The following is a 24,119-nucleotide window of genomic DNA, read 5'->3' on the forward strand; positions in this document are numbered from 1 at the left end:
TAATAAATAAACATTCAGTCGTATTTCCTTGTTTCCTCTTATCGGTGATTCATGTTCATGACCACAGCTCTGCTGTCATCATTCTGTATAATCTTTATATACAGTCACTGATGGTCTTTATATACAGTCACTGATCCTCTTTATATACAGTCACTGATCATCTTTATATACAGTCACTGATGGTCTTTATATACAGTCACTGATCATCTTTATATACAGTCACTGATGGTCTTTATATACAGTCACTGATCATCTTTATATACAGTCAGTGATCATCTTTATATACAGTCACTGATCATCTTTATATACAGTCACTGATCCTCTTTATATACAGTCACTGATCATCTTTATATACAGTCACTGATCCTCTTTATATACAGTCACTGATCGTCTCTATATACAGTCAGTGATCATCTTTATATACAGTCACTGATGGTCTTTATATACAGTCACTGATCATCTTTATATACAGTCACTGATGGTCTTTATATACAGTCACTGATCATCTTTATATACAGTCACTGATCATCTTTATATACAGTCACTGATGGTCTTTATATACAGTCACTGATGGTCTTTATATACAGTCACTGATGGTCTTTATATACAGTCACTGATCATCTTTATATACAGTCACTGATCGTCTTTATATACAGTCACTGATCCTCTTTATATACAGTCACTGATGGTCTTTATATACAGTCACTGATGGTCTTTATATACAGTCACTGATGGTCTTTATATACAGTCACTGATCATCTTTATATACAGTCACTGATCCTCTTTATATACAGTCACTGATCCTCTTTATATACAGTCACTGATGGTCTTTATATACAGTCATCTGTGTATGGAACTATAACCATGTGTGTAAACATATTATCAAGTGAAGCCTCCACCAGGTGGCGCCATAAATAGAGCTAGTCTGAGTTGTTATATGAATTAAACTCAAAGTGATTAATTTACATGCGCGTGCACAAACACATGTACACGTGCGTCCCCTGGGCCTCGTCATCAACCACACACCACCGCCCCGCCCCCCAACTTCACCACCAAAAGTGTGTGCCCGTGTGCGCGTGCCCGCTGGTGCGCCTCGGTGTGTGCACTGACAGACCGGAGTGGAACACCGACACTGAACCGAGAACAACCGGGAACAAATGGGACGGACCCGTTCTTCAATCTACGGTCAGCGCGAGACACAACCGGAAACGTTACGGACCGACAGAGAGCTGCGGGCACGACCTTCTCCGGTGTGAACCCGGACAGATCCCGATTCTTTACCTGCTCCCTCTTCTTCTTCTTCTGCTTCTTCTTGTTCTTCTGCTTCTTCTTGTTCTTCTGCTTCTTCTTCTGCTGCTTCTTCTTCTTCTGCTTCTGCTTCTGCTTCTTCTTCTTCTTCTGCTTCTTCTTGTTCTGCTTCTTCTTCTTCTTCTTCTTCTTCTCCCTCCTCTTCTTCTTCTTCTTCTTCTGCTGCTTCTTCTTCTTCTTCTGCTTCTTCTTCTTCTTCTTCTCCCTCCTCTTCTTCTTCTGGACACATGAAGCTGCAGGAAGCATCAAACTGACCTGAGCAGGTAAAGACCTGAAACAAACTTCACCTGGAACCTTTGTTATGATCAATAATCAAAGCATTTAAATATTCAACAGATTCACTGATAAACTGATATTTCCTGAAATATTCTGAGGTGAAAATGAAACTCACATATTTCTGAGATAACTTTTATTTAATAGAAAGTGTATATGATGTGTTTATATAATAAATATATATATATATTTCATAGTGTTTATATAAATAACATCAATTCAAGTGGCACATTCTTGATGTACAGGAGGATACAGAGTGTTGCTCCTGCTCTGCCTCCGTATAATCAACCGTCAAACGCTGCTGCACTTCTCTGCTGTTTTAAAGACTCTGCTCTATGACTTGGAAGTGAAGTTCTCAGTGCTGATGAGCTTCTCTCTCGTTGTAACTCAACCTGTTGCTCCTGAGAGGATGAAACGCACCAAAGCACTTCCAGAACTTGGTTAAACGACTCGACCCGCTCTCAGACGTGTCAGGAAGCTGAGAGAAGCTGGAAAAGTTTATATCATACTTGGTCTCTGTGATTCTTTTCTTAAATTCTTTGTTGAGAAAATGTCAGTTCTTTCATCTTTAGCTACGCCCACTGACCATCACCCCCCCCCCCATCCCTCCTATGCGCTCAGCTGTGGATGATCCGTTTGAGCCCACATCAATCTCCTCCCTATCCGAGGTGGTGCCACCATCTGCGGCCCACAAATTGCCCCTCAGATAACATCCCTGCTCATCTTCTCTTTGACACTGTTAGCTCCTGTATTCTGTCACTGATAAACACCTGTCTTCTCTCTGGTTGTGTCCCAGCTGCCTTCAAACATGCTGTTGGCAGCCTCCTCTGTTCTCTCTAACTTCAGGCCCATTTCTCAACGGCCTTTCTTGTCCAAAGTCCTAGAGAAGGTATCTCTCACCCAGCTGCAAAAAGTTCTAATCGACAATAATGGGTATGAAAAGTTCCGGTCTGGTTCAAACGGCGTCATAGCACGGAAACAGCTCTTTTAAGAGTTTTTAACGATCAGATTTTAACTGTTGATTCAGGAGACGCTGCTGTCCTGGTGCACTTAGACGTGACGGCTGCTTCCGACAGCTTCGATCACTCAGTCCTGTTGTCACGTTTGGAAAACTCTGTAGGGAGGTGCAGCACTTAGGTGGTTTCAGTCATACTTAACAGATAGGAGTTTCTCTGTCCACCTGGGTGATTACTCCTCTGGTGTCCCTCAAGGATCCGTTCTAGGCCCCATCCTATTTTCATTATATATGCTGCCCCTAGCATCAATATTTGAAAAATATGATGTCTCTTTCCACTGCTTTGCGGGTGATATTCAAATATACTTGCCCCTGAATCTTAAAACTAAGAGTTCACTGCAGCCCCTGTTTGACGGATTTATATATATTCCTTTTATCACAAGATAACAATCTTGTGATAAAAGGTGATCTCTGATATTTGTATCAGAATAAACTCTGAAACCAAGTTTTTTCTAAATGAGTCGATAAATATTTAATGTTGTCAGCTCCGATAAGATAGATTAAAATAAGATAAGTTAACTCTTTATCATTAGGGACATTTTGTTGTGTTACAGCAGCAGAGGGAAAAGTGTAAATAAGAGGCATCAATACAAAAGTAATCCAGAAGTAAACATGCAGTATAAATATGACGAAATATATAATAGAAATAATATATATATAGTAATAATATATACATTGTAAACAGGATTGCAAAGTTGTTGAGAATTCATTGACGTATTTCACAGTTTAAATGACTCGTGGTTGAAGGGGAGTTACAGCTCTGATGGCCTGCAGGGGGCAGCACTGGTTCTCCTTCATACCCGCACTTGGTTTAACCACCTGTCCAGTCTCTTCTTGTCAGCTGTCGAGAAGTAGATCACGCCAAAGACAATAGCTGATGCCACCTAAATGTCAGAAAGGGTCCTCAGGAGCGCCCCCTGCAGCCCAACCCACTGATACAGATACAAGCTGTGTCAATTCTTTGCATTTAAAGACCGAGTGCGTCACATCAGCACAACTAGACTTTCGAAGGCCCGACAACCTCACCCCGTTGTCGCTAAGCAACGAAGGCTCTCCCTATACAGTACTGAACCAAACTTTGAGACCTGTCGTGTTCCTGTCGTGTTCCTGTCGTGTTCCTGACGTGTTCCTGTCGTGTTCCTGACGTGTTCCTGTCGTGTTCCTGTCGTGTTCCTGACGTGTTCCTGACGTGTTCCTGACGTGTTCCTGTCGTGTTCCTGACGTGTTCCTGTCGTGTTCCTGACGTGTTCCTGTCGTGTTCCTGTCGTGTTCCTGACGTGTTCCTGTCGTGTTCCTGTCGTGTTCCTGTCGTGTTCCTGTCGTGTTCCTGACGTGTTCCTGTCGTGTTCCTGACGTGTTCCTGTCGTGTTCCTGACGTGTTCCTGTCGTGTTCCTGTCGTGTTCCTGACGTGTTCCTGACGTGTTCCTGTCGTGTTCCTGTCGTGTTCCTGACGTGTTCCTGACGTGTTCCTGTCGTGTTCCTGTCGTGTTCCTGTCGTGTTCCTGACGTGTTCCTGTCGTGTTCCTGTCGTGTTCCTGTCGTGTTCCTGACGTGTTCCTGACGTGTTCCTGTCGTGTTCCTGACGTGTTCCTGACGTGTTCCTGTCGTGTTCCTGTCGTGTTCCTGACGTGTTCCTGACGTGTTCCTGTCGTGTTCCTGTCGTGTTCCTGACGTGTTCCTGTCGTGTTCCTGTCGTGTTCCTGACGTGTTCCTGTCGTGTTCCTGTCGTGTTCCTGACGTGTTCCTGACGTGTTCCTGACGTGTTCCTGTCGTGTTCCTGACGTGTTCCTGTCGTGTTCCTGACGTGTTCCTGTCGTGTTCCTGACGTGTTCCTGACGTGTTCCTGTCGTGTTCCTGTCGTGTTCCTGTCGTGTTCCTGACGTGTTCCTGTCGTGTTCCTGTCGTGTTCCTGACGTGTTCCTGACGTGTTCCTGTCGTGTTCCTGTCGTGTTCCTGACGTGTTCCTGTCGTGTTCCTGACGTGTTCCTGACGTGTTCCTGTCGTGTTCCTGACGTGTTCCTGACGTGTTCCTGACGTGTTTGATCCACTCGGTGTGTTTGTGTGTTCTTCATTCGTCTCTGCTGCTGTTTCGCAACAACACTTACATAAGACTGAAGACTGCTGGAGAACAATGGCACACACACACACACACACACACCACACGCTTACACAGACTCACACACACACACACACACACCACACGCTTACACAGACTCACACACACACACACACACACCACACGCTTACACAGACTCACACACACACACACCACACGCTTACACAGACTCAAACACACACACACACACACACACACGCACATACACACACACACCACACACTCACACAGACACACACACACACAGACCACACGCTCACACAGGCACATACACACATATAGACAGACTCACACACACACACAGACACACACACAGACACACATACACATACACAAACACACACACACCACACACTCACACAGACTCACACACACAGACCACACGCTCACACAGACACACGCACATACACACACACACCACACACTCACACAGACACACACACAGACCACACGCTCACACAGACACACGCACATACACACATATAGACAGACTCACACACACACACACACACAGACACACATACACAAACACACACACACCACACACTCACACACACACACACACAGACCACACGCTCACACAGACACACGCACATACACACATATAGACAGACTCACACACACACACACACACAGACACACATACACAAACACACACACACACCACACACTCACACAGACACACACACACACAGACCACACGCTCACACAGACACACGCACATACACACATATAGACAAACTCACACACACACACATACACAAACACACACACACCACACACTCACACAGACTCACACACACAGACCACACGCTCACACAGACACACGCACATACACACACACACCACACACTCACACAGACACACACACAGACCACACGCTCACACAGACACACGCACATACACACATATAGACAGACTCACACACACACACACACACAGACACACACACAGACACACATACACAAACACACACACACCACACACTCACACACACACACACACAGACCACACGCTCACACAGACACACGCACATACACACATATAGACAGACTCACACACACACACACACACAGACACACATACACAAACACACACACACACCACACACTCACACAGACACACACACACACAGACCACACGCTCACACAGACACACGCACATACACACATATAGACAAACTCACACACACACACATACACAAACACACACACACCACACACTCACACAGACACACACACACACAGACCACACGCACACACACACAGACACACACACACACACACACTCTCACATACACACATATAGACAGACTCACATACAGTACACACAAACGTGATCATCACAGTATCTGAGTTCCATCTTGTCTGTGACACTGAGGTAAAACGGCTTCAGTTTCATTTCTGCTGCTCGTTCGATGAAGCGTTAATAGATGAATTTGAATCTGACGACACATCGAGGTTTCAACACTTTGACTGAACAAGTTCACTGAGCTCAAATGAATCCTCATATTTTCAATAACAACACGTCAGTTACATTCTGTTCTTCAGTTAGTTTAATAGAGTGTTGATGTTTGTATGTGTTAACTGTGTGTTTGTGTGTCCTTTAAAGGTCCAGTGTGTAAAATATTATTTTCATTATGATGTTTTATTTATCTGTGGGTTATACGTTTTTAACGATAAACAAAATAAAGGATTTGATTCGTAAATGGCGCTAATACACGACAGCAGTTCACATGAACACGTGGGCCAATCTCCCAGAAGTCCCAGCAGCGGCTGAACGGGAGCCGTGTTTCTTTTTACATTCAGACTTTATTAAGAAAAGGTTCATGAAACTGTGGAAAGGTTTTATTCATAATTCTAGACTGTGGTCTGTTTCTCCCTGCAGCTCGTCTGACAGGTTGTTGGGCTCCTCGTCATTATGCCGTCCGGGTTGTGGCCTCCCTCTTTCCTCCTCCTCCTCCTCCTCCTCCTCCTCCTCGCGCCGTCAGGTGAGTCCTCGCTCTCAGCTGACAACACCTCAGGGGATCTTCAGGAGGTGATCCTGGCAGCCATCTTGCCTCTCACTAATACAGACTATGCGTGGGCATGGCCTCGCGTGGCGCCGGCACTCCACCAGGCGGTGCAGCGGGTGAACTCTGACCCCTGGCTGCTGCCGGGCCTAAAGCTTCGGCTCGTTAACGGCAGCTCAGAAAACCGCGACGGCTTCTGCTCGGACTCTATGGCACCACTGGTTGCTGTTGACCTCAAGATGTCCCATGATCCCTGGGCCTTTATCGGCCCCGGGTGCGACTATTCCTCCTCGCCTGTTGCCCGCTTCACAACCCACTGGGGGGTTCCCATGGTGACAGCCGGCGCCCGCGCTATCGGCTTTGATCTCTACGCAGCGGTCACCAACACGGGCCCCACCCACAAGAAGCTGGGTGAATTTGGCAACAGGATCCAGGAGAAGTTCGGCTGGCGGCAGCACGCCATGCTCATCTTCAGTGACAACAAGGACGCCAACGACGACCGGCAATGCTACTTCGCAATAGAGGGATTGTACACGCAGCTAGGCAACCGCAACATCACCACCCGAGACCACGTCATCCAGGCTGACGTCAACTTCAAGTCTCTTGTGCAGGAGATCAGAGAGCATGGCAGAGGTCAGCCATCTTCCTTCCTTCCTTCCTTCCTTCCTTCCTTCCTTCTTTCTTTGCTTCCTGACAAAAATGATATCACTCACTGTTTCCACTGTTTAATTACATTACATGTCATTTAGCTGACGATCTTATCCAAAGCGACTAACATTTAGTGCATTCAACATCTATGAGGGGCCATTCGGGGTTCAGCATCTTGCCCAAGGACACTTCGGCATGCAGATGGGGAAGCCTGGGAATCGAACAGCCAACCTTCTGGTTAGAGGACGACTGCTCTTCTCGTCTTTATTTCCCTCTCTCCTCCTCCATGTTGTTTTTCTCCTCCTGCCGTTTCTCCTCGTTAAATGATGGTTAATTATTATTCGATTTGTTTGCTCCAGTAGTTACTGACTCCGTCTGTGTGTTCGGGCTCCTGTTTGTCTATCTTTGTGAGGACTCAGCCACATTCCTTCATTGTAAGGTCATTTTCTAAAGAGCTCAGGTCGGATACAGGTCGGGAGTTATTTCAGGATTAGAGGTTAAGGAATAGATTTAGTCAGTAAGGGCCAGAGAGTAGATCGTGTGTGTGTGTGTGTGTGTGTGTGTGTGTGTGTGTGTGTGTGTGTGTGTGTGTGTGTGTGTGTGTGTGTGTGTGTGTGTGTGTCTGTGTGTGTGTCTGTGTGTGTGTCTGTGTCTGTGTGTTTTATTCACACCTGTGAATAATCAGGAAAAGGAATTTAGGGCAGCAAAGTTCTTCCTATATTTTCTTCTTGTTTTTGGTCACATATATGTTTATGTACTTTACTATAAAGCCTGTTATTCTGATAGAAACCAGGGTAAATACACACTGAGACATATTTGTCTGCTGCTGTTTTCAATGTCAGCTGATAAAAACACTCTGTAACACAACCACAGTTAAAGCTAGCAGACCTAACCATTAACTAACCCAGAGGGCATTGTAACGATGAACAAAGATGGAAGTTATGAATGTAACCGCGGCTCTAACGATGTAAGTGTGGTGGTGTATTTATGGTCTTTTACATCACATTTACATTCACTCACTGATCAGGAACACTTGTGACATGTCAGTGCCGTCAGAGAGTTTTAATTCAGTTTTAATCTCCATTCCTACTCATGTACACTGGGCGTGCACGTGCCAGTATAAACAGGAACCATTTGGTTTTGAGTTTGGTTTGATTCAGCAAAATAAGTGCAGATCTGTTCCTGGGAGCTTCCATCAGCCACTGGCAGCTCTCGGCATAGAAGCTCAAGGTCTGTGATTGGCTGATTGTTAGTGAAATGCTCCATGGGAACTGTGGACTCAACATGGAAACTTTTTTTTCCATCAAAGACCCTTTTGTGTTGATACTTGAACCAGGAGAGTTTCATGTTGATCGACTTCACAACAAATATACACAAACACACACACACGCACAGGCACACACACACACACACACACACACACACACACACACGCACACACAGGCACACACGCACAGGCACACACACACACAGGCACAGGCACACACACACACACACACACACACACACACACACACACACACACAGGCACACACACACACAGGCACAGGCACACACACGCACACACACACACACACACACACACACACACACACACACACACACACACACACACACACACACACTAACTGCTCATGATCTGAGGCCATCTGTAGCCGCTGGCAACACTTTATGGTTACTGTGTGTGTGTGTGTGTGTGTGTGTGTGTGTGTGTGTGTGTGTGTGAGAAGCTACAGAGAAAACATGAGTTTGTTGTTTTCGCATGTGAAACAGTCACTTTATTAGGGACACCTGGGGGGGGCGGGTGTCTGGCGGAGCAGGGAGGATGGTTTATGTGTTTCTGCTCTTTGCTGAGGTGATGCTGAATGTTTTGGGAGAACAGATTTATAATTATATATAATATAAATATAATAACATAAAATATTTATTTAATGTCTGTTTCCAAGGTTGAGTTTTTATTCTCAGATACGAAGTTATTCCTATACGACAAATCAAAAGCCAAGACAACAACTGGAAAATCGTTGCCTTTAATAATGATCTAAAAAGTGAACTAACCTAAAAAAGAAAGGACAATAATTTGTGAGTGTGAGTAATTGTGGTGAAAGTTGTTATAATTATCAATAATCACCTGTGTGAACACATCACATGTCCAACTCCGTCTGTTTTGAGTGGAGATCACACCACCAGTGATCTGTAGCTGATATGAGCGTTAACGAGTGTTTCCTGCCAGACCGTTCTCGTTAGAGGAGGGGGTGGAGGTAGTGATAATCACCATGGTTACCTATGAGCCAAGCAGTGAGGTCATCAGTCAGGGACAGTAAACCTCAGAGGAGGAAACCAGACACTGAATCTGAAGCGTGTGTTGGTTCACTCCGACCTGCTTTTTGGTCCAATGTGTTCATGGATCTGACTGAACATGTTAACAAAGACAATCAAACAAACACAAAGAGACACAAAACAACCTCAAAGGGACACAAAACAACCACAAAGAGACACAAAACAACCTCAAAGAGACACAAAACAACCTCAAAGAGACACAAAACAACCACAAAGAGACACAAAACAACCACAAAGAGGCAAAACAACCACAAAGAGACAAAACAACCACAAAGAGACACAAAACAACCTCAAAGAGACACAAAACAACCACAAAGAGGCAAAACAAACTTAAAGATACACAAAACAACCTCAAAGATACACAAAACAACCTCAAAGATACACAAAACAACCACAAAGAGACACAAAACAACCACAAAGAGACAAAACAACCTCAAAGAGGCAAAACAACCACAAAGAGACAAAACAACCACAAAGAGACACAAAACAACCTCAAAGAGACACAAAACAACCACAAAGAGACACAAAACAACCACAAAGAGGCAAAACAACCACAAAGAGACACAAAACAACCACAAAGAGACAAAACAAACTTAAAGATACACAAAACAACCTCAAAGATACACAAAACAACCACAAAGAGACACAAAACAACCACAAAGAGACAAAACAAACTTAAAGATACACAAAACAACCTCAAAGAGACAAAACAACCACAAAGAGACACAAAACAACCACAAAGAGGCAAAACAACCACAAAGAGACACAAAACAACCACAAAGAGGCAAACAACCACAAGACACAAACACCACAAAGAGACAACACCAAAGAGACACAAACCTCAAAGAGACACAAAACAACCACAAAGAGGCAAAACAACCACAAAGAGACACAAAACAACCACAAAGAGACAAAACAAACTTAAAGATACACAAAACAACCTCAAAGAGACACAAAACAACCACAAAGAGGCAAAACAACCACAAAGAGACACAAAACAACCACAAAGAGACAAAACAAACTTAAAGATACACAAAACAACCTCAAAGAGACAAAACAACCACAAAGAGACACAAAACAACCACAAAGAGGCAAAACAACCACAAAGAGACACAAAACAACCACAAAGAGGCAAAACAACCACAAAGAGACAAAACAACCACAAAGAGACACAAAACGACCTCAAAGGGACACAAAACAACCACAAAGAGACAAAACAACCACAAAGAGACACAAAACAACCTCAAAGAGACACAAAACAACCACAAAGAGGCAAAACAACCACAAAGAGACACAAAACAACCACAAAGAGGCAAAACAACCACAAAGAGACACAAAACAACCACAAAGAGACAAAACAAACTTAAAGATACACAAAGCAACCTCAAAGAGACAAAACAACCACAAAGAGACACAAAACAACCACAAAGAGGCAAAACAACCACAAAGAGACACAAAACAACCACAAAGAGGCAAAACAACCACAAAGAGACAAAACAACCACAAAGAGACACAAAACAACCTCAAAGAGACAAAACAACCACAAAGAGACACAAAACAACCACAAAGAGACAAAACAAACTTAAAGATACACAAAACAACCACAAAGAGACAAAACAACCACAAAGAGACAACACAACCACAGACTGGTGTAGGTGGCTGTTGGTGTCACATGTCTGGGGCCCATTGTTTCTTTATTATGTTGATGGTGGAAAAACACAAGAAAATATAAAGACAAGAAAGATAAAGGAGGAAAAAAATCAAGTTGAGTTAAATAAAGTGTCATTTGAACTCCTGTCGTCCGTCTTCTTCAGTGGTGTACCTGTGCTGCTCCTGGGACATCTTGAGGAGTCTGATGGTGCAGTTCTGGAAGGAGGGGGTGGATTTGAAGGAATATGTCTTCTTCTTTATTGATCTGTTTGCTGAGGGTTTGGGGGGGCGAGGCCCAGTCAGACCCTGGTACAGAGGGGACCAGGACGACTTCAGCGCCCAACTCGCCTTCAGGGTGAGAGAACGTTCTTTTAAACAAGTGTGATGTTGTTGTTTGTTGTAATTTATTTTCTGCCTGTTGTTGTGTTGTTGTTGTTGTTGTTGTTGTTGTCAGAGTGTGAAGGTGTTGACGTACCTGGAGCCTCAGAATCCAGAATATCGTCAGTTTGTTGAAACTCTGAAGGCCGACGCAAAGAAATTATTCAACTTCACCATCGAAGACTCTCTGGTACGTACACACTGTGACGCTGTCGTTAGCAACGTTAGCGCTAACAGGAGATCAGAGACTTGAGTGTTTTACATGAAGCAGAGCTCGTTTTTTTAAAGCAGAATAATCTCAATCATCTGATGGTTCCTGGTTCTTCGGTTCATTGTTTGCATGTGAGAGGGAAAAAACAAGACATTAACGAAGCGTATCCTGATGTTTGATTGACATTTAAAAATGAACAGAAGATCATATAAAGTTTTTCTGATACATGCCTTCAAATCATAACATGTTTCAATCCCACTGAACGTCAATATGAGTCTAACGTGGTTCTGTTTCAGTACAACCTGATCGCTGGAGGCTTCCACGACGGAGTGATGCTCTACGCTCACGCTCTGAATGAGACTCTGAGCGAGCACAGAGGACCGGGGGTTGTCCTGAGACCGGAACAGGACTTGGTGACCAGGAGGATGTGGAACAGAACATTCCCAGGTGAGGACAGATGTTTCTCATGAGACTGTTCTGGAAGCTTTTCAGAGACGCATGGGAACCTTGAGCTCAGCTGTCGGCCAATCAAATCACAGAGCTGGATGAGAAAAGTCAGGATTCAAAATAATACAAAAACCACAGAACATAAATATCTCACAGTGCAATAAAAAACACTGAGTCTATTTGTATAGCAACAAATCATAATGCACATGATCTCAAGAGAGAGGAGAGAGAGCAGAGGCCTGAACTCTGAAGCAGGATTTGTGGTTGTTCAGGTAACTTCATGGTTTCAGATCTGTGGAGCTCGTTCACTTGTTATCGGGTCAAATCACCATGGTAACTGAACGGATACAGTCCTTGTCTTGACGATGTCATGTCTGATCATCCAATCAGAGCGCTCCCTGTGGTTTTCCTGTCCTGGTTGGTGGTTTTGGTGTCAGAAGTCCGGTCTCCATGTTCCCAGTGTCACTTCCAGCTGGTACACATTTACATTGCAGCGCTACGCTAACACGCTATCTCCCCGCTGACATACTGACAGGTGTGTGTGTGTGTGAAAGGAAATGCCTGCCTCTCTTTCTCATGGTGACCTCACAGAGCACGGAGATCCCTGATTGGATAGTTGGTCAGGGTCCATTAGTTACCGACGAGTGGTTGATTGGTGGAGCTGAGCGATAAACTGGTTTCTCTCTCATCAACAAACTTCATGTCCCCTTGCTCATCATTTCCCACCGTCTTTTAGGAAACGTGTTTTCTATTTTTGCTACATAGAAACGTCTTGTCTCCAACAATCACTTCTGACCTGAAGAGCAGCTGAAGTTTGTCCACTCAGGTTTGCGTCGAGTCAGTCTGACGGTTTCACCACCGACTTTCAAAGCCAGAAAGAAAGAATAACAGCCTGGGATTCATCAGCGGAGCAGTTTATCTGACCTAAAGTTTATCGACTGGAAAAACGTCTCCATCCCTCAGACACGTGTTGTTTTAAACATGAAATCAGTCATTTGGTTTTTAAGAAAATAACTTTTCTGTTGTTTGAGATGGTGAAACATTTTGAAGACAAACAGATGAGACATTTTATACACAACAGACTGAGGCGGTAAAACTGTTAGAGACAGATCACTGAGCGTCCACAAACACAGACTGAGAAGCAGAACCACAAATACCAGACGGGATGAGACAAACAGGACATAAGGAAACTGGACAGGAGGGACAAGACGAGACAGGATGTCCTGATGGTCTTGGTAGTCTGGCACGTTGGTCCTGGGGTTGTTGTGTGAAGGCCCAGCTGCTCTTGTCACTTCTCTACTTTCAAATAAAAATTACATTACTGGACAGAATCAGACAACCAAAGACTAACAGCATAAAACAAGACAGAATAAGATATGATATGACAAGAGGACAGTTGGGAGTCAACAGACTGAAGGTGTCTCATGGTCTTCATTTAAATCAGGTCTGTCTCTCAGGTCCTGCTCTGTTTTAGTTAGAGTCCGATTTCTCTCTGGTTGTGCCTGAAGGGGGGGGGGGGGGTTAGAAGCTCCAGGTGTGGAAAACAAACATCCATCACAGGAAGTGACAGGCTGACTGCTGACCTCAGCTGGAGACGACCGACTAATGAGATCAGACACAGCCGAGATTTACAGCACGACACATTGACACGACACCAACGGCACTTTGATATTTTATATTCACGTTCTGCAAAGAGACGACATAAACTATACATATTCAAATCATCTTAAAACATTTCACCAGAAAATGTTCATCCTTTGTGTTTATTATTCATATATATATATATATATATATATATAATGCTAAACTATTTCCCCTTTATACAGTTGTGCTAAGTTCAGTTAGATGTTCCCATCTGTATCCTGCATTAGCTAAGTCAGCTGTTTCTTCATGTTTCCAGATGTCTCCCATTTACACAGTTGTTATGCTAAGCTAAGTTAGATGTCTGTATGACAGTGATCAACATATTGCACATTTTAAACCTACTGGTTTTTAGCCAAATGTTTCATGTGTGTGAGAATAAAACTAGTTTGTTGTTAGTTTTGCAGTAAAATAAATCTGGATCCTTCTTCAGGACGTGGCGGAGGAAACGTGTGTTTTTCAGTGTTTATTGATCAGTGAGCTCGTCGGGACCTCTGACCCTGATGGCTCTCAGCGGAGCCTCGTCGTTTACTTAAAGCTGACAGTCTGTTTTTACGAGCAGCCCACCCCCAGCCTCCAGAGGGAGCTGCATGAAACCAGATTCTTACTTTGTTCCTACTGCAGGAAACGAATGTCACCATGCTGACATCAGCAAGGTCAAAGGCCAAAGTGCAGCGATGTGTCAGCAAACCTGACATAAGAAAAACTCAACTGAATTCAAGTTAAATGAAATTAAACTGTTTCCCCTCGTCGCTGTTGTTTAAAACCTTGTATTGATCTTCTGATTGACTCAGCTTCTAATCAATGACTTTTCCAATAAGTTGATTGTTTCCCCAGTTTAACCTCTTGACCCCCCCGCCCCGCCCCCATCACATATGATACTGTCTGAGTTTATTACCTCCGAGAGGGAGGTTCTGTTTCACCACGTCCATCAGCAGGATTACATCATACTGGACAGAGTCACAGTAAATTCAGTCTAAGGATGAGCTGTGGGTCAGTTGTGATGCTAAGCTAGCTAAGCTAGCTAAGCTCGGTCAGTGTCTCTACAGCGTTTCCCATAGAATGAATTCAGTGTAATAGCGGTAGCGGGGGTGCACGTGCATGCGTGTTGCCCTCATGTGCAACAGTTTACCAGGAACACGGAGCAGCAGCACGGTCACGATGATCACCCGAGTCATCTCTTGCTGGACGTGGACAGACCAGGCTCAGTGCTGGTCTCCTGCAGCCTCTCCTTACTTTATCATTTTCATATTGTGATGAAATGTGCACAGAATGAAAGTGAATGGGAAGTGACGGTTGGTGTTTGTGTGACTGTGCTGCCGGCTCAGTGACAGAGAAATGCACTGAGTGTGTTGATGTCACTGATAAACGAGTCTCTATTCGCCTCTGCTGCTTTTCCCCAACAGGACACAGACACTGGAACACAGACAGAGCCATTAATCACTCTGCATCGGGGGGGGGGGGGGGGGGGGGGCAGGAGGAGGAGAGATGAAAAGAGAGAGAGGCAGAATTCTACATCTACACACACACACTTATCTTTTTCTTTGTTTGTGTTGGCCACGCCCCCGGCAGTTACTTGAGACTTTTAATTGGCTCGTTTTAATTTGAGGAAACACAAACAACGCAGTCACAGTAAAGTTTTCTCTCACTAATTGAATATGTTTAGTGAAGATGACGACGTGTGTGTGTCTGTAGGAGTGATCGGTGTGGTGGAGATGGACGAGTTTGGGGACAGAGAGATGGACTTTGCCGTCTGGGACATGACGGACGTCGACTCTGGAGAGTTTCAGGTAAAAGTACCTGACCACACCTTTAAGTGTGTGTGTGTGTGTGTGTGTGTGTGTGTGTGTGTGTGTGTGTGTGTGTGTGTGTGTGTGTGTGTGTGTGTGTGTGTGTGTGTGTGATGTCACCACGACCAGACAAAAAGTTAAACCACTTTCCTGTGTGTGTGTGTGTGTGTGTGTGTGTGTTTAGGTGGTGTGTGTGTACAACAGCAGTATAAAACAGCTGCTCATGCAGAGTGGGCGGAGCTTCCAGTGGCCAGGTGGATCTCCGCCTCCAGATGTTCCGGACTGTGGCTTCAAGAACGACAAACCGTCCTGCCTCGCACGTACGAGCACACGCCTCCACAAAGAGCTGCACTTACATAACCAGCCCGCTACTACATCAATCTTTGATACGCCTTCCATCTCCTCTTCAGGTACAGTTTCGATGCATCAGATGGTTGCCATAGTGATGTCTTTCATCTTTGTCATCATCGTTACGGTGACCATCTTTATCTGCAGGTGAAACACACACTCATGTTTGTTCTTCTATAATCATGAGGACCCTTTATGTCCTCAGTTAATGAAACAAGACAAACTTCAACATTTTACTGGAAATCTGATCAGTTGTTTTTGCGTAATCCTGCTCACAAACAAAAGGACAGGTAACATAACAAACTAATAAGATCAGTGAAGTCCTGACATTCAGTCTGAAGCAGACGTTGTGTGTGTCTCACTGTTCAACTCGCACACACCTGTCTTCCTGTTGTTTGAACAGGAAGTTGAAGCTGGAGAGCGAGCTGGCAGCTCAGCTGTGGAGAGTGTCCTGGGACGATGTCCAGATGAGCAACCTGGATAAAGTCCTGAAGAGAGCCTGCAGCCGACTCACCATGTCTCTGGTAACAAGATAAAACACACTATGAAACTGTTACTGATCGACAGCGCCCCCTGCAGCCACATATGATGATTAACTCTGTTGGGCTCAGTGTCCAAGTGATGAAGTTTATCAGTTTAATCAGTCAGGTCTTCTCATAGGAGATTGAAGCCACTCATCAAAGTTACCTGACGTTCAGGGACTGAAGGAGGAAACTTTCTCCTTGTTCACACTCAAACATCAAACTCACTTTAATTAAGCTGTTTCTTTAAAGTGAAAAAGTGTTGATAGAAACTGAATATTTTGTTTTGGAGGAACCGTGTGGGATTCCTGTGGGTTCTCAGTACAGATGATAATTTGCACTAACTATTGACTGGACTGTTTCTCTGAAGAAAGGATCCAACTACGGCTCCCTCATGACCTTGGAGGGAAACTTCCAGATCTACACCAAAACTGGATACTACAAGGTGTGACACTGCCTGACACCCCCTGCTGACAAACATCTGACACACTAGTATGTTGTCATGGTGGAGTGAGCAATGTGGTAATCTTGCTGATTTTGTCTTCTGCAGGGAAATCTAGCTGCCATCAAATATATCAACAAGAAGCGTATTGAGCTGACCAGGAAGGTTCTGTTTGAGCTGAAACACGTAAGAAGTCCACCTCCTGACCGACTACGTAACCATGACCACTGAGTAACCTTGTAGATAGAATGTTTATGGTCTTTGTGAGAATCAAACCTTCTTAGATTGACCATTGAGTATGTATCAGTACTTGATTGAGTGATCACTGCCTTGCTTATTGGATTTGAAGCCAGTGTCAGATCTTACCAACTGACCTAACTCCCAACTGACCAACCTGCCTACCAACCTACTACCGGCCCATCAGCTGACTAACCAACCAACCTAGGTGTTTAGCTTCCCAAGACCTGATGTACTGATCCCCCTACCTACCGACTGACCGGATCATAGGTCCATCGTTATATCTACCTACTCAGCCACTGAAGGACGTATCTACCAATGAACCTTCACACCTACTTCTTAATGAACTACCTGCTAACCCTACTGTTGGGGGCATCAGTGCTTTCTTTGTAAGATGCTAATGGTCTTGGTGGGAGTTGTAGCTTCTTACTTACGGACTTATCTACATGACGGCCTAACCAGCCGATCAACCTACTGACATTGATGCTAAGTGCTTTGAATTTGGGATTTTGATGATTTTGAACATGCAGTCTCTCCTCCTGCAGATGCGTGATGTCCAGAATGAGCACCTGACTCACTTCATCGGCGCCTGCATTGACGCACCGAACATGTGCATCATCACAGAATACTGCCCCAGAGGCAGTCTACAAGTACTGCAACCACCAACTCCATACCCCCCATGAACCCTGTATACCTGACTATCAGTCCATCTGGACCCCTCTATACCTGTTAACCCTCTGTATCCCTCTATCAACCATCTGTGCCCCTCACTACCCCTCTGTCAACCCTTCATGAATCTGTATACCCCTCCATCAACTCCTAACTCTGAATGATTTTACTCCAATACCAGCTCGCCATACCCTCTTATCAGCCATTTACACTCTTCTGTATCCCACCATTAATCCTCTCGTTACCTCATCAAGCGACAGCACTCTATATCCATCCTCACATTGACTCTAGAAGCTGTCTGTCAGCTCCATGTGTTTTTGCTGGAGTCTTCTAACATTCCTTCAGACAGATGTTCTCTCCACCTCCCAGTTATACATATCTGTCAGCACTGTAACTTAGCAACCTCCTGCTACTGTAACCTAGCAACATGTCAGCCTGCTGTAGGTTGATGTGGGCGGTGTGGGTTGGGTTGTTGCCAGATGACCCCTGGATCTCACAGGGTCAGTTCAACAAAGAGCAGCTCGGGCGCTTTGAGTTATTTTTTGCTCTGAGTGGAGGAAGACGTTTTCCAAAGCACAGCAGCAAAGTCTCATCTGTAAACCTCCACACAGCGTTTTCTCATTTTAACTCAGTGTTTGATTGTCTAGAGACAACATTTCACTAACCGCTGAAACCTTTCAGGCAACAAAACTTTACAGAGCAAAATCTGGTAGAAATCTTCCGGACATGTGATAAAGAAAAGGAACACACTCGGCAAAAAAGATTATACTACAGTACACGAGAAGAAAAATACTGCACAACTAATGTGAATACATTTAAAGAAAACTTTCCACCTCCTCCTTGTCTCAGGTAATAAAATATAAAAGGAATGACAGCTCCATCCAGAGTCTCAGTAAAACATGACATGTGACTGTGACATGTCATAAAAGACCTGCAGGTCCCCATTTAGATCATAAAACAGAAGAGCCTAGTGCTGCGTTCGTGGTTTCACTTTAAAAAGTCCTGCAGTGCAACTGCCAGCGTTCTATCAGTGTGTACAGTATATTATTGCTAGTGCCTCAACATTAACATATAGCAACATTTTATTAGTGTCGTTGGTTGAGGATTGTTGCTTCTGTCACTAGGGGGCACAATTTACTCATTATTATTACTCACACATTATTAATACTATGACTAGGTTCAGACTTGATTTCAGGGTCCAGGGTGGAACCAGGTTCATGTTTGGGTCAAGGTCCAGCGAATGCTTGAGGTGAGTGACGCTCCTCACATGTGTAGAAAGACCGATGTGTGTGTGTTTTCCTTCCAGGACCTGATGGAGAGCGACAGCATCACTTTGGACTGGATGTTCAGATACTCTCTCATCACTGACATCGTCAAGGTAACGACCTGTCACCACGGCAGAGCAGGGCAGAGCTGTTTCCATGGAAACAATGACACTGACTTCACTGTTTCATGTGGACACCAGGGGGTTCTAAAAGCTACAATAAGTCCTTCTGGGATCACTTGTCAATCAAACAGTGAAGGGTCTCTATGTTCAGTCCATCGAAAAATGATCTTTCAGAAAGATTAGGTAACAAATGACTAACACGTGCACAGATCACATTCACAGTCTGGTTAGAGTCCAAACTTCTGATGGTTTTCATCTGTAGACAGGAAGTTATTTCATCCAGCTGCTGAACGTGAGCGTACGAACTCCATCATAATCAACTTTGAGGCAAATGAAAGAAAAGGAGATTTCCCCACCAGTATTTAAATGTTCAGTCTATAGGATTTAGTGACGTCTAGTGGTAACGTTGCAGATTACAACTAACTGAATTCAGTGTGTGTTCCCTCATTATTCTGATGACCAACATTAACTCAGCTGCTGTGAAGTCAGTGTTAATGATTTTCTTTATGTGAAGGGGATGGCCTTCCTCCACAACAGCGTCATCGTCTCCCACGGCAACCTGAAGTCTTCCAACTGTGTGGTCGACAGTCGCTTCGTCCTGAAGATCACGGACTACGGTCTGCAGAGTCTCCGCACCTGCTGCTGCCCCGAGGACACACACGCTTATTACGCACGTATGACACACACACACACACACACACACACACACACGCTGTTTATGTTTGACTACCTGTCAATCAGCAGTCACCTATGCCTGTGTGACATCATCACTGTGGGTGTGGTTTAAAATGTTAAAACAACAGGTGAGTTTTACTGCAGGTATTAGCGTGTTAATGATCATCTTTCAAAATAAGAGCACACAATATCTATATTTATCATCTTGTCTGATCTGTACATTCACATCGGTCGAGGTGACGGTTCCTAAAAACGTAATAAATGAGGAAAACTTCATTCAACACATCGTACACATAACCTGTTTTTAGTTGATAGTTTTAGATTTGATTTGAAGTCAGAGGCGTTTAAGTGAAATATTCTTCTCTCAAATAGTCTCAGTCTGATTCGAACCGATACAGTCAGTAGACACGAGGGCAACATTTATACGTTGAGACATTCCAGAGCCTGTACTTTTACTGGAGTAAAGAGAATGTGATCAGTCCTGTAAACTACATGTAAAACAGATGTACCCTGCAGGTAAACTGTGGATGGCTCCAGAACTGCTGAGGTCCGACGGCCCCCTCCCCGGGGGAACTCAGAAGGGAGACGTCTACAGCTTTGGGGTCATCCTGCAGGAAGTGGCTCTGTTGAGAGGAGTCTTCTACCTCGACACTCAAACCCTCAATCCTAAAGGTCAGAGGTCGTCAGGAGACAAGTCCAACACTAACTGATGGATAGATGAATAGATCGATGGATAGATAGATAGCACCCTCCAGTGGACACTATGTTTATAACAGAGCGGAGGATGAAGAACAGAGGCTGGTTCATATTATTCAGAGTAAACTGATCAGCAGCAGCTCCGACTACTACTTACTAAATACTGTATCCTAAAATACTCCATGTATGTATATATATATATATATATGAATTATTATTATTATTATACATTACAGATGTATGACTGTCCCCCCCCCCCCCAGAGATCATCCAGGCGGTGATTCGGGGTGGTGCCCCCCCCCTGCGTCCCTCCCTCTGCTTCCACAGTCACAGCGAGGAGCTCGGAGTCCTGATGCACCGCTGCTGGAGCGAAGAGCTGAGCGAGCGGCCGGACTTCAGCACCATCAAGATCCTGCTGGGGAAACAACACAGGTGTGTGTGTCAGATACTGTGTGTGTGTGTGTGTGTGTGTGTGTGTGTGTGTGTGTGTCTGTGTGTGTGTGTCAGATACAAGAGAACCAGTTTGAAACATCCTCCCTGCTCTGCTTCATTCAGCTGAGAGATGAAACTCTCCTCTTCAGAGAGGAGAAGAAAAACCACTCCCCTCCCCCTCAGGTGTCCCTAATAAAGTGACTGTTTTATATGTGAAAACAACAAACTCTGTAGCCTCTTTATGTGTTAGACCAGAAAACACACACACACACACACACACACACAAACTGCTCCTGTCTTGATCTAACTGAGGCCATCTGTTGCCGGCGGCAACAGATGTGTGTGTGTCTGTGTGTGTGTGTGTGTGTGTGTGTCTGTGTGTGTCTGTGTGTGTGTGTGTCTGTGTGTGTGTCTGTGTTTGTTGTATATTCAAACACACCTGTCTTGTCTGTAGAGGTTATGGTTCCAACATCCTGGACAACCTTCTGTCTCGGATGGAGCAGTACGCCAACAACCTGGAGGAGCTGGTGGAGGAGAGAACGCAGGCGTACCACGAGGAGAAACGCAAGGCTGAAGCACTGCTCTACCAGATACTACCACAGTAACTATACTGCAGTAATACTGCATCAAATACTACCACAGTACATATACTGCAGTAATGCTGCATCAGATATCACTACAATAACTATACTACAGTATCAGATACTACATGATTGTTCTGATGATGTCAGTTTTGTCTGTTTATGACAGTTCAGTCGCTGAGCAGCTGAAACGAGGTGAGACGGTTCAGGCTGAAGCTTTCGACTCTGTGACCATTTACTTCAGCGACATTGTCGGCTTCACCGCGCTGTCTGCTGAGAGCACGCCGCTGCAGGTCAGTAGAACCCATAGAGCTCAGCAGAACTCAGCAGAACTCAGCAGAACTCAGAAGACTCCATCTAGTAACGAAACGTTCGAACTCTGTGAATCTGCAGCAGGAGGTTTAAATGTTGTTTTTCTACCTGCAGGTGGTCACTTTTTTGAATGACCTCTACACCTGCTTTGACGCCATCATCGACAACTTCGATGTTTACAAGGTAGAACCACTTTCACCGCTTCAGTCTGTGCTAAGCTATGTTAGCATGTTAGCCTTTGTCACGTAAGGAACCTCCGCTCTCAGGTTCTTCCTGGTTAAAATCTGAGCTACATGTTGGCTGCTGGTGTTCGATCTACGTCATTGGGACATTAAAATCTGAGTGAGAAGCAAATCCAAAACATTTGTGAACACTGCCCCCAGGTGGAGACTATTGGCGATGCCTACATGGTGGTGTCTGGTCTGCCGGTGAGGAACGGTAAATTCCACGCTCGGGAGGTGGCCCGGATGTCTCTCGCCCTTCTGGACGCTGTGAAGAGCTTCAGGACCCGACATCGAGCGAATCAGCAGCTGCTGCTCCGCATCGGCATACACAGCGGTGTGTGTGTGTGTGTGCGAGTGCGAGTGAGTGTGTGTGTGTCATGGGATTTATTAAATACACTACATGATTTTTGTTGTTGTGTGAATTCAGGTCCAGTTTGTGCCGGTGTGGTCGGGCTGAAGATGCCCAGGTACTGTCTGTTTGGAGACACGGTCAACACAACGTCACGCATGGAGTCCAACGGAGAGGGTAAAACACACACACACACACACACACACACACACACACACACACACACACACACACAACCCTAGCCATCCAAACTAAATACCTAACCATAATGCTAAGTCTTAACCCTCAAACAGTAGGTTGTAGGCTGAGAATGTTCCTCACAAAGACATATGCACAAGTACAACCAGGTTCACTGACATGATGTCTGTTGTCTGCAGCTCTGAAGATTCATGTGTCAGAAGCGACTCGTCAGGTTCTGCAGGAATTCAGCTGCTTCACATTAGAGCTCAGAGGAGAAATCCAGGTGAAGGGGAAAGGTCCAATGAGGACGTACTGGCTGCTGGGAGAGGAAGACAACTGACACAGGAAGACAACTGACAGAGGAAGACAACTGACAGAGGATGGCAACCGGCAGAGGACAACATCTGACAGAGGACGAAAACTGACAGAGGCTGACAACTGACAGAGGACGACAACTGACAGAGGACGGCAACTGACAGAGGACGGCAACTGACAGAGGACGATACTGACAGACGGAGGAGATGTGGATAGAAACAACTAGCTGGTGTTGGCCCCTCCCTCCTCCTCTCCGATTGGACAGTTACCTCTGATGTCATTGAAACAAACAGACAGAAGAATGTTCCGTGTTAATAAATCAAATGTTGTGTAAATACAAAATGAACTGTATTATGTTTGTGTCATTTTTGTTGAAACTGTAAACTCCGGGATAAAAGTTCCAAATCAGCTCTTTTTTATGTTCTGCTGATTATTGTTTAAAAAAATTCCAGAAAACATGGAGGATATAAAAAGTCATAATTTACGATAAAGTGGTTCATGATAATCTTCAGAGATCCAATCATCTGTGTTTGTTCTGTCGTTTCAAACTATGAAGTTTCATCAGAGACACTTGGATTGAAACATGCAGGTTGTGTTCTACTCTCATTTCAAATCACTGGACAGGAAACTTTAGTGTTTTTAACCATAAAGTCACGACCGCGTCACATTTGACAGAAGATATTTCACTGGTTGTCTTTGATTTTAATGTTGTAGTATTTTAAGCTGCAGATGATCAATAAAGTTTATTTAAATCATAATCACATGTAATATTTGTGTATTTATTTTGGTGATTATTCTGTGTTATTGATGTTTACGTGTTACTGATAAAGGCACAGCAGCCCTGGGATTGGCTCCAGATCTCTGATCCTGTGATTGGTCCACCGTCCCATCAGTCAGAGCTGGCGGTGATGTGATTGGCGGACCG

The 24,119-nt window shown here is 44.6% G+C and overlaps 1 protein-coding gene across 4 annotated transcripts; it reads left to right on the forward strand.

The window, feature by feature from the left end:
- The first annotated feature begins 1,417 nt into the window (after positions 1-1,417).
- LOC117770788 (atrial natriuretic peptide receptor 1-like) lies at positions 1,418-23,723 on the forward strand. Of its 4 annotated transcripts, none has more exons than XM_034600510.1 (23): positions 1,418-1,571; positions 6,601-7,357; positions 11,524-11,714; positions 11,814-11,927; positions 12,245-12,395; positions 15,732-15,826; positions 16,011-16,146; positions 16,237-16,321; positions 16,578-16,698; positions 17,066-17,140; positions 17,246-17,323; positions 17,920-18,024; positions 19,350-19,421; positions 19,945-20,104; positions 20,622-20,777; positions 21,065-21,233; positions 21,688-21,834; positions 21,984-22,107; positions 22,241-22,309; positions 22,510-22,684; positions 22,778-22,876; positions 23,077-23,258; positions 23,293-23,723. In XM_034600510.1, the coding sequence occupies exons 2-22, from the start codon at positions 6,634-6,636 to the stop codon at positions 23,217-23,219; spliced, it is 3,189 nt and encodes a 1,062-aa protein (XP_034456401.1). In that variant the 5' UTR covers positions 1,418-1,571; positions 6,601-6,633; the 3' UTR covers positions 23,220-23,258; positions 23,293-23,723. The 4 variants fall into 4 exon arrangements, with proteins under 4 accessions (XP_034456401.1, XP_034456402.1, XP_034456403.1 ...); XM_034600511.1 differs by having other exon boundaries at positions 23,077-23,210; positions 23,347-23,723; XM_034600512.1 differs by having other exon boundaries at positions 23,077-23,210; positions 23,364-23,723.
- The last annotated feature ends 396 nt before the right edge of the window (positions 23,724-24,119 follow it).

The sequence above is a fragment of the Hippoglossus hippoglossus genome, chromosome 11 (assembly GCF_009819705.1).
Source record: "Hippoglossus hippoglossus isolate fHipHip1 chromosome 11, fHipHip1.pri, whole genome shotgun sequence".
Lineage (NCBI taxonomy): Eukaryota > Metazoa > Chordata > Actinopteri > Pleuronectiformes > Pleuronectidae > Hippoglossus > Hippoglossus hippoglossus.

Coding starts and splice junctions, on each gene's coding strand:
- LOC117770788 (XM_034600509.1), top strand. CDS start 6,634: ATGCCGTCCGGGTTGTGGCCTCCCTCTTTCCTCCTCCTCCTCCTCCTC. Junction 16,699..17,065: donor GCCGACTCACCATGTCTCTG/GTAACAAGATAA, acceptor GTTTCTCTGAAG/AAAGGATCCAACTACGGCTC. Junction 17,324..17,919: donor TTCTGTTTGAGCTGAAACAC/GTAAGAAGTCCA, acceptor CTCCTCCTGCAG/ATGCGTGATGTCCAGAATGA.